This window comes from Solea solea, chromosome 13 (genome assembly GCF_958295425.1).
Source record: "Solea solea chromosome 13, fSolSol10.1, whole genome shotgun sequence".
NCBI lineage: Eukaryota > Metazoa > Chordata > Actinopteri > Pleuronectiformes > Soleidae > Solea > Solea solea.
Window position 1 is genome coordinate 3,367,545 of NC_081146.1, and position 11,348 is coordinate 3,378,892.

Below are 11,348 nucleotides of genomic sequence, written 5' to 3' on the forward strand. Positions count from 1 at the left end.
AGAGGTGTAATTTTGCCCCCCACAGTTATCATCCTCTCATCTCCTCAGTCTCATCCTCTTCTCATTCTTCCTCATCACATCATGTCAGCCATTTTTTGCAAACTTCTTCTTCAGTCCAGTTTAATAATATATTATTCTGTGGTGGCCATTTTTAAAAATTCATCTTTTTATCATCCTGCCATTTTTTGACTGTTAACCAGTAGAAACTCAAACATGTGGCTTCTGCTAAGAGTTTGTGGGTGCTGTATATGAAATGCAGAGACGATGCCATCACTACTGTTCTCCAGCAGTACAGTGTCGAGCCATCTGAGCCCTATTAGCTATTTGTTGACCACAACTCAGCCTTGAAATTCATCCCTGACACAAAATTTGGACGATCCCCCTCCAACTGTGCTGGGATACAAAACATCCACAAACTGTCAAGATCAGGCCCCATGGCTCCTCCAGCATCACACACAGGGCTGTGTGGTGAGCTCACTCCACTATGCCCTGTCCACGTATGACTGTACTTGTATCCAGACATCAAGTTGTGTACACTGCCACAATGATCAGGGGCGTAGCAAACGTTTTAAAAGTGCCACATTTTATGACCAAACAATAAAAACAATAAACACAATGACTGAAGGGTACAAAAGGTATAAAATACAAACTATAAAAGAAATTGTTCCATTTAAATGAGTGATAGTAGAAAGGTATAAAACACACTCAGTATAAAATAATAAACACATCTTCAAACTAACTAGGAAATAATATGGACTTAAAAAAAATTGGAACAAACATGACTAATAAAATAAAAATTGTATTTGCGAAAATAAATGCCTATTGGGTTTGAACAATTTTCTCAATTATTTCACATAGATATTTGACAGCTTGTTGATATAATGTCTGATATTTTATTATCAATATTGACAACTTTGGGCTTCCATATGTGCAAATATGTGCATATGTGCTAACCCCAAAAAAAACTGATTGCACTTATTGTAAGTCGCTTTGGATAAAAGCGTCTGCTAAATGACGTAATGTAATGTAATCAGAATCAGAATCAGAATCAGAATCAGAAGAGCTTTATTGCCAAGTATGATTTGCACATACAAGGAATTTGTTCTGGTGTCGGAATGTGTGAACTATGAACCTAGCTAGTTCCCGCCTCCTCAGCACCAAGAGAGGCGGGACTTAAAGCAGAACAGCCAATCATCAGCCAGTCACACTCTTGTTTGAGGCAACAACAGGAGTGGGAGGGGGAGAGGAGGCAAACACAGACCGGCTGTTGTAACGCGTTTATGCAAAACTGCGGGAAAACTGCAGAAAAAGTGTGGTTGTTTAAGCACCCACATCCCCCACGGCTGAGACTTCTGTCTCATTGCTACCAGTAATGAGACAGCAGTCTTGTATAAAGTACCTTAAAGGGATACTTGAGTAAAAGTACAAGTATCTTACCAGAAAATGACTTTGGTAGAAGAAAAGGCGCGGCGGCACATCCACCTCCTCAGACCGCTCAGGAAAACACATCTGAAGCTGTTGTTGTTCTGCTGCTCCACAATGAACAGTAACACAGTTTGGCAAACCAGGTTGAAAAATGTCATCACAACTTCAGTAGAGCAGGGGGAAGAAAAAGAGTTCCCATCCTATAACACTTACTTTTACACAATGGACTCATCATTATCTTCTTCCTCAGGGCCACCAGAACCCAACACTCACACACAAATTCACAAATATAACCACTCATTCTAATTAGTTAAGTGCAGTTAGCAGTTCTGTACAACAACCAGTGTCTTCCTGCCCCCAAACTTTCTTTTTATGGTATTTTAATATTATGGGTATGTCTTGAGTTTCTTTTTTATGTTTCATATATTGGATTCTTTTTTTATTCCAATAGATATCAGAGGATCCACAGATAATAGTGTTGTCTATTCTATTATATTCGGTTCTATTTCTGTGCTGCATACAGGAAAAGGATTTATTTTATGTCGACGGCCACAAACAGGTTGACGCATGACTGAAAATACAAAGAAGTCTTCTCAGAAAACCTGGTTGTTGAGCAGTTTGATGGGATTAACGCCTCTTGTCTCCATCTGTCCCTGCACTACCGCTGCATACACATGAATGCTCCCTCAGGTCTGATTGCATTGCATGACATGTTCAGATGCAGGACGCAGCATAAAAATAATATGTTACATCATTTCTGTCACCAAATCACCAAAAGTTACACACTGCAGCTTTAACTTTGCAACAGCAAAGCATTAAGCAGAGTACGTTTGACAGCATGAAGAGTCACTAAAGTCACTAGTAACCACTAAATATTGTTAAATGGAGACCGCAGATTGTAGCAGAGGGCTCGTTCTCTCACTTTTTCCTAATCTCTGCTGATAAATCTCCCTAAATGCTACTCACTTTAAATTGTTAAATTCTTTTCTGACAAAATCAGAAAGGGTTTATTTATTTCTGGAGCACATTTAAGAAACAACAGAGTGGTGCACGTCACATAAAAACACAAAATAGACATGATATGAAACAATGTAAACTTAAAAGCAATATAAAAACAATAAAAACAGAATATAAAACACACAATACGAGAAAACTCTTAAACATGGCCAGGCAATGCCAAGGAGAAGAAGAAGTGGGTTTTTAGTGGAGAATTCAAAACTGGACGCGTGGGAGCAAGTTTCATGTTGTTGGAGGTTTGTTCCACAGTTCTGTGTCCCCAGTGTTTTAACCTCGACCTATAGGGAACACAAGAGGGGATTTTTCTCCAGACTATTTAACGCTTTCTAAGTACAAAGCATCATTTTAAAATACATTTTAAAATAGATTGGCAGAGATGCCAACACAGGAATGATATGTTCTCGCTTGTGTGTTCCACTCAGCAGACGTGCAGCTGCGTTCTGGACTAACTGCAAGTGTGAGAGGACAGTCGGGTTAACACCAACATAGAGGGTGGATTACAATAATCCAGTCTGATGAAGATGAGAGCATGTATGACCCTCTCAGAATCATTAACAGAAAGGAAAGTGCAATTGAAACAAGCTGGATTTGACCACTGAATGAATCTGTAGATCCATTTGTTACGACCAGGCCTAGACCTGATCACAACAAGACTAAGGAGACTTCCTCTTCCCAAATAAAAGACCAGCAACAAACTAACAAAACTATTTTAAAGGTTTATTAAAAACAAGCACAGAAATGCCTGCTGGCTGTGAGTGGTTCAAGGACGTCCACTGCAGCTGGGATGACCAGGTGATTAATATAGCTGTTCTCACTGTTCTATAGATGGATAAAGGTTTCTCCAAGGATTATTTATTAAGGGCCACACGTGGGGCGCTGTCTTTCGCCTCGGGTAATACTGAGACAGAGCAAACTTCCATTTTCTCTTCCAAATCGAAAGTGTTTAGGTTTGCGATGGCAAACTGGGTTATGGAGGAGGGAGGAGAGACCCCACCGAAAATGCAGGGTGACCTTTTGAGGGTGATGCGGGGCGTCTTTGGAAAGTGCTGTGGGTTTACACAGCAGCTGTAAAAGCGCTGCCTTGTCATGTCAGTCAGGCGGGAGTACATACACTAAACCAGCGGGAGGAAACGAGGGTGCTTTCTTGTCGCGTAGACAGAAGGTGCTTTAATCGTGTGAAGGATGTGTATGGTAAAAAATAAAAGAGAAAATGGGGGTATTTATCAGTAAAGAGGGGGGTGGTATATGAATATAGCTAAATTCCAAAAGATGGTTTTCCTTCCTGTTTGGCTGGAAGATGCCAAGCAACCATTAATGTTGTGCTGTGTGACAGACGGGGATTTTCCGGGTTTACACAGTATATATGGAACAACATCAGGGTGGTTTGACGTTGTTCCATATAACACATTAGACAAATAAATATTTGCACATTTAAACTGGTCTGGTCGTGCTCGCTGTGTGTGGGTGATTGCAAATCAGGTTTGACAAATGTGAATTATGTATTATTATAATAACAACAATAATAATAATGATAATAATGACACAATCTCCTTCTCAACTCCCTACCATCTGTGAATGCAAGCATTGTGCAAACAGCTCCAGCAACTTCCTCATTCACGCTTGTGGTTTTCGACTGCCGAGGCACCCCTCCAGGCATCCACCCCCCCTCCCCCGCCCCTCTCATGCTGCACTTGTCACTTGCTCTCTGCCTGCACGTCTGATCGCAGCACGCTGAGACGACAGTGATGGCAGGCAAAATCGCTTTGCCACTCCAGCAACTCATTTCATCACTGGACAATACGTGTCTGCCAAAGATCCTGCAGGTTGTCTCTGGAGTTTATTTTCAAGGTAAACTTTGAATGTGTGTTTGTGGACTGAAACTGCAAGTGTGGGAATGAGTACAGATACAACTGGTCAATAAAGTAGCATGTCTGCTTCGTGCTGTGTCTGTATGTACAATACACTTTTTCTTTTTTCTTAATCCCAGTAATCCCAGTTGTGTGGAATGTTTTGCTGTTCTTGATTGATGTGATTTAAGTGATTAATATTATTTTCCTGTTCTGTACCATCTTTGCTCTCTTTCTCTCTCAGGGTCTGTGTATGAACTCTCTGGGAGTGAAGTTTCCTTTTCGACGGGGGATCTAATAAAGGTCACTGGCATTGAGCTTCACTCTGTGAGCTGTAACGATGTCAGCAGCAATGAGACGTTCGAGCTCCCCATCAACCACACAGGTCGGTGTGTCTCTGCTGCACACACCGTGAGCTCGTGAGAACTTCTGTGTTTAGTTGCTGACAAACAGTTTTGTTTTCTCAGGCCTGTTCAAGGTGGTTCCAGAGAAGATGCCGTACAGTACACTAGAGGAGATGTTGAGTCTGAGGCCTGTGGGCCTGGATTCCTGCCTGCCCTTCACTTTCACCAGCCGCTCCAAGATAACCATTGACAATTTCACACTGGGAGCTGGGAGGGCTTTGACTCTGCTCTGCATTGAGCATCACGAGGGTAAGGAGGACCAGGTCCGCTGCCAGATACAAGGACAACAGGAGGCCTTAGCAGAAGTGTGTATCCCGCTGTCTGCCCGAGGGGAATTCTGTGAGTGTGAGAGCGACGAGTGCTTCACCCTGCAGAAGATCCTGTCCTCCGATGACCTGCGTACCCGAAGGTTCCGCCTCCTCAATCCCACTAAATGTGACCGGTCATTTGTCATCAGTCCCATTTACCAGGTCCACGCCCTCATGGACTGTGAGAATACTTTTACTTTTTTTAACGTGCATTTTAAAACAAGTGTTGGTGATGATTGACGAGATTGAGTAGCGCTCAAAATTAAGAAAAATCGGAGTCACTTTAATTGCCAAGTAGTCGCTCATGTGCAAAGAATTTGCTTTGGTGTTTTGGTGGAGAAAGAACACGGTGACAAGAAAACAAGATTAAAGACTTCAATATAACATAGAATTAATACAGAAATATATAAAAACACAAGACATGTATACAATATCAGATTAGAAAACAGCAATGCTAATACAAAAGTGAAATATGTTCCGATTCAAAAGAAGGAAATGAGTCTGCGAAACTAAGTGTCTCAGAAAAAAGGAGGAGAACTGGAATAAGTTCACTTTCATAGGGAACAGGTCTGTCTGTGGTAACAGGTAAGAAAGGAGGCATTTGACTCCTGACGAAATGCCCATCAACCCTGAGCTTATATAATACGTCAGGTCCCGCACCAAAATAAAGACAAAATGGCTCTTTCAGTTTCACATCAATTATATATAAAGTGCACTTCAACAAAGACATGACTAATGTGACTGTATCTCTCAGAACTTGCAGAAGAGATTTGAATAGACCGATGATGTGTGCGCTGCCAAACAGCCGAGAATAACGTCATGTATTTTACATTTATTTAATTCCTTAAAATAAAAAAAGCAAAAAAGCATGAGCAGTAACAGTCCATGTTACTCATCAGTAGTGAACACAAACTTTAACAACTCTAATAATAATAATAATAGCAAAAGACAAACAAACATCAAACTCAGTTTCTTCAAAAGACTTTAAATTTCTTATAAGGGCAGTACACTGAGTTCTAACAATACATTGTCAAATGTGATATTAGAATACATAATATCATTTATACCAGTCGTTAAAGCTGTGTTTGAATTTGTCTCCTCAGAAGAGACGAGAGCCTCAGTTTACAGTTGATCTTACTCATGTGTAAATGTTTTAACTTATTACAACTTATAATCAAAACTTAATGCAAGCTGTAATATCTTATTAAGACAAAGTTTTTTCTAAAGTAGATCATTTTTGTGGTGCAAGACTTGCTTGCTAATGATATTCTTTAGGCAAAAAACTATTTCCCAGAAACAAGTCTTTTTTTTTTTTACTTGAAAATGGATATTTGCAGTGTCAGCACTGCACTCAGCCCCAAATAACTCTGGATTCATAATAGCCCACGTTTCCCCTTTAAATGTAATACAGATATATAGGATTTTTAAAACTTCTCACATTGTGACTCATTTTTTAAAGATGAAAAACCAGTGCAACTAAATTCAGAGAATACATCATAACAGGAGTAAATTTGTGCTTAATGTGTTTGATCACACCGGATATCATTTTGAATTAGTTTGAGTATCTGACTCACTTACACCTTGCTGTGCACTGTATTCACCTAAAAAGCATCAGTTCTTCTGAATTAACAACAGACTTTGCAACAAAAGCAGTTTCTGTTCCTTTTTTTTTTAAGAGCTAGTTCAAGTAAATTAAACCTTTATATTGTTTTCATTGAAACAGAAAGTCTTCACAGGTGTTAGTTTGGCTGCAGTCCTGTCTTCAGCTGACACTTTTTTTATGTATTACTTAAACATTAATGTCTTGTCTCTGGCTGCTGCTCCTTTAAACAGCACAGCAGCCATTTTGATGAGTCACAGTGGCTTCCTCAGTGTCAGGGTTCATGCTGGTTCACCATCACACTCTCCTGACAGAACAAAGCATTCTTTAATATGATAAGTAACACGTGCTTTTCCTTTTAAATCATGTCAAAAGATGACGGCAGCAGAAATGACTTCTGTGGTTGAAAATGAACAAACTCTAAAGTAAAAGCCTGGGGAAAAAAATGTAAATGTAGCCTCGTCTCTAGGAATGACTTTATTAGAGGACTAGAGGAATTAAGCATGTTTGCATACATTTTTGAAATGCTCCTGGTCTCCGTCTTCTTCTCTTTCCTCTCTTTGTAAATGTGATGTTTTGTTTGTGACACCTAGTGCATGTCTCTCTATCCTGGGAGAGGGAACCCTCCTCTTTGGCCCTCCCCGAGGTTTCTCCCATTTTTCTTCTGTATAAGGGTTTTTGTGGAGTTTTTCCTCACTCGGTGTGAGGGTCTAAGGACGGAGGGAGTCACTGCTGTACAGACTGTAATGCCTTTCAAGGCAAATTGTGTTTCAGTACAGAAATGACCCATTTTCAGGATACTTTGATTAGCATTTATACAAAGTAACTTTACTCTCAGGCTTCAAAGACTTCCTACACCCCTGACGTTCCCTAACACAGTTTCTCCCATTGTTTTTGTGCAGTGAGGAAGGATGCGCTGAAGTTTCCGTCCAGCTTAGAGGTGGATGTGATCGATGTCACAGAGCTGTGTAAAGATGTTAGTTTTGTGACCCCGCTCAGTCTGACCGAAGTCCTCTCTGAGCCGGATGAATCGTTCCCTTCAGTCGTGGAGATACAGGAACCTCCGGTGTCCCACTCTCTGTTCAAGTGCAGCTGGCTGACAGCGCTAAGCAAGAGCAAGCGACTGGTTTTCCACAAGACAGGAACCTCAGCCATGGTTCTGTTATCGAGCCTGAAGAGCCGCAAGGTGCAGCAGTACTTCCTGGTGTCTCAGCAGTACGGCGGACGTTTTCGGAGACGGCCAAGAGAGTTTCACTCCGTGTACGAGCTGTATGTCGCTTCAATCCAGACGCCAGGCCTGAGGGTCAGTGTGACGAGGAACTGCGAGGAGGTGGAGGAGGAGGGTGTGCCTGCCCTCAGTGTGGGGGAACAGCTGGAGGTTGTTCGCTGTGAAACAATGGAGCTGCCACTTGGAATCAGCCAAGTAGGGAAGCAATCAGTAGACGCTCTATTGTGTCATCGTCTCCAAGAGCCAGATGATGGAGATGATGGAGATGATGAGGATGATGAGGATGAGGAGGATGATGATGATTATATCAATGAAAACAAGGCCGCACAGGAAGATAAGAAAGAGGAGCTGTCTCTGCCTCTGTACATGCAGGGTCACTTTGTGGAGGTACTCACAGACAACAAGAGGTACAAACTCAGGGATTTGGGAAAGCACTTTTGTTTGCCGCTGGATGTTAAAGTGGTGAGCCGTGACACCGGACTCGAGACTGATCCACTGGTTGGCCTAGCAGGTCTCAGAATAGAGGGGGCCATGTTAGAGCCCACCATCCAGGCCAGCTTCCCAAACAAGCCAGACCACTGTTTTCAGATCCCAACCCAGTGGGTCTCTATGTCTGTCTCTTACACCAAGGAGCCTTTGCCGTGGCCCAGCGACGAGTCCCCTAAATGCCACGTGGACAGAGTTACCGAGGTGACAGACTCATTCTTTTATGAATTTCGCAAACGGGGCAACACAGACGTAGCTCCTCCTCCTCGACCACCAAAGCGAAATCTGCCTTCTGTAGACCCTCATAAAAAAACATCAAAATCTCAGAAGAAATCCTCCAAGGGCATCAAATCCCACCAAAGAGCCGATGACAGTCCCAGTGCCCCAAGCAAAGAGTTGGCCAACTTGACTTTGAATACCAAAAGAAGGCCCCCAGCTCCGCCACCTCCAGTAAGTATAGCTTTCTGCTGTGTTCCCATCATGCTACAGTTCTGTTTGGTACAGCATGATTTCTCATGGGAAATTTACACCAATTGCCAGGGAGTGATGTTTTTTCTGTCACCCAATCAGCTGACTGGATCGTACCATTTTACTCTGGTACCCCCAAGAAAAGGGCACAGTTGGGGCCAGTTACAGTATTTTGGCACTATTCCTCTTGGAAACACAAAGAAATATGTACCATACAAACAAAACAGGAAACAGGGCCCTGGAAACAGGGCTTAATAGGTGGACCGCGGTCCAGATCCATACCCTCACACCGTCCAGATCAGTGAATTCAGTTGACAGGACATGCGAGTGAGAGATGAAGGAAGAAATAAACTGATACTCAGAGATAAGTAACTTCACATGCAGAGAAAAAAATGTATTTGCTAAATTAATTAAAACAAATTGTATTCCCTAAAATCAAACACTTAAATTGAAATGCAATCCACTACCCAATTCTTAGAATCTCTTGTGTGTAGTACAAGAACACCAAGAGTGAGAAACTAACTTTCAGGAAATATTAAACCACTTGAACCCCATGCAAATTCAAGATACTTCCATTTTCTGAAGTGAATATATTTTTAAATGCAAATGGTCTTTTTTAACTTCCTCTTATTGTGCAGGACATCCCAGAGGATCAGCCCCCACTGCTTGCTCCCCGAAAGCACTTGGCAGCAGAAATGACGACAGGTAAAGCACCGCTGAACAACTATGTGAAAATGGAGGAAACTGTGAAGAGAGGTGAGCATCTTTACTTCATTTGTTGTTTATTTAGTTTATGTAGCACTTTTATGTTTTGTGGGGAAATCTACATGTTTGGATACATTTATATATACTGATGTGTGATGAGTGATCTAAATGTCATGACCGAAATAAATAAATATATCTTAATATGATCTATTTTAAGTTATTTGGCTTGATTTGTAGTTGTATGCGACGTCTGTTCAATTATGATTTTCTTTTCAATTCAAGCTCAGTATCAGTAAAAATAACTATAATATAATTCATCCAATTAAAAGTATTACAGTTGACATATCAGGCATTGTTCTTTGTCTTTGCCGTCTGTTTTTTTACTGATTTGTAATCAATACAAATGTATAAAGTGTATGCTTCCTTTCCCACAGTGCCACTGATGGAGTGCACAGCAGATGTGGACAGTGACCATGACTATGAAACCATGGATGATTCTCTGGTGGATCTGCTGAAGAAAGCACAAGAGACTGCCTTGTACTTCTAAAAAATGACATTCAGAAGTTTTTCTTCCGTCTTGAATTATTTTATGATAATGTAGCTAATAATAAGTCAAATATACAGACTTTTTTTTTAACCTACGATTTAAGTGTACATGATTTAAATGACATGCCGAAAATGATTGTTTGTATTTATTTATCAATCGCGTATCTTTGAGGTGTGTAGTTTCAGTCATCCTGAGGTGTAGATGCAGAATACTGAGGTCAAAGAAAAGCACACGTGTAGAGCAGGTGGTGATCAGTGATAATGTTGGCAGCAGTTTTCTTCTCACACAAACAGTTGTTGTTGAGACACCATCTTAGATTTTTAAATCCAAAAAGGAAACATTTAGTCCCTTTCACCATGTGTTGATTTTATGGGGCCAAAGATTCAGCTGCAGAGTAGAGTAAATCCACATTGTATTGATTTGTTTCACTATATTTGCATTTATTCTAAAAGTCATTTCCTGTACGTGCAAACCTAACACAGAGGGTTTGATGCGAGGCCACTGTTAACCACAATGGTAACAAAATGGCAACTGCGTGTTCTCACAAGTTCATGGGTTCTGTTGTTGCTTGCAGTACCGGAAGCTCCCACTAATAAACTGAGACGTTTTTATACATCATATCAAATCCAGTTGGTTTGTTTGTGTGTTTTCATCAAGAGGAATCTATATGGTAAAAAGATGAGGACCAGAGACGGGGATGTAGGTTGTAAGGGGAAAGGGAAGTCAGACTGTATAATCACAATATGGTCATTTGCAAAGAAGTAAAATGGTGTGAATTATAAAAATAAACTGTATACACTATCAGTCAAAGGTTTGGACACATCTTTCCATTTACTTGATTGAGGAAGTGTGTCCAAAGCTCAGACTGGTAGTGTGAATACATACATTTTTACATTTACATTTTGCCCCACTATACTAAATATAACATAAGCTCATCGATAACAGTGTTTCTAGTAAAATCCAGGGCATTCAAATATTAATATGACATTGGAAGGTTGTGTAGGAATTAAACATTAAATCAGTTAATTTTAATGCATCAAAATGTGGAAAACAAGAACTGTTATTGCTGAGAACTAAGGCTGTCGGTGTTAACGCGTGTATTGCACTTTATCAAGGGCTGAGCAAAACAATACCTTTCAATCCATGCAGCGTCCTGCGCATCATGTTGTTTCCACACAGCGTGTCATGTGATGGTCATGGTGTAGCACATGCAACTAAAGAAAAGGGAATACAAAGCAACTTTGGTGAAAAGACCGCGGATCGATCACTTTGTCAGGAAGTGAAATAAATAACAAGTGAAGTAACTTTCCACG

At 40.9% G+C, this 11,348-nt stretch overlaps 1 protein-coding gene across 1 annotated transcript; it reads left to right on the plus strand.

Annotated features, from left to right (window-relative positions):
* The first annotated feature begins 4,159 nt into the window (after positions 1-4,159).
* themis2 (thymocyte selection associated family member 2) lies at positions 4,160-10,632 on the plus strand. Its single transcript, XM_058648093.1, has 6 exons — positions 4,160-4,290; positions 4,534-4,674; positions 4,757-5,182; positions 7,504-8,765; positions 9,422-9,539; positions 9,923-10,632. Exons 1-6 carry the CDS (start codon positions 4,188-4,190, stop codon positions 10,033-10,035), a joined length of 2,163 nt encoding a protein of 720 aa, XP_058504076.1. The 5' UTR covers positions 4,160-4,187; the 3' UTR covers positions 10,036-10,632.
* The last annotated feature ends 716 nt before the right edge of the window (positions 10,633-11,348 follow it).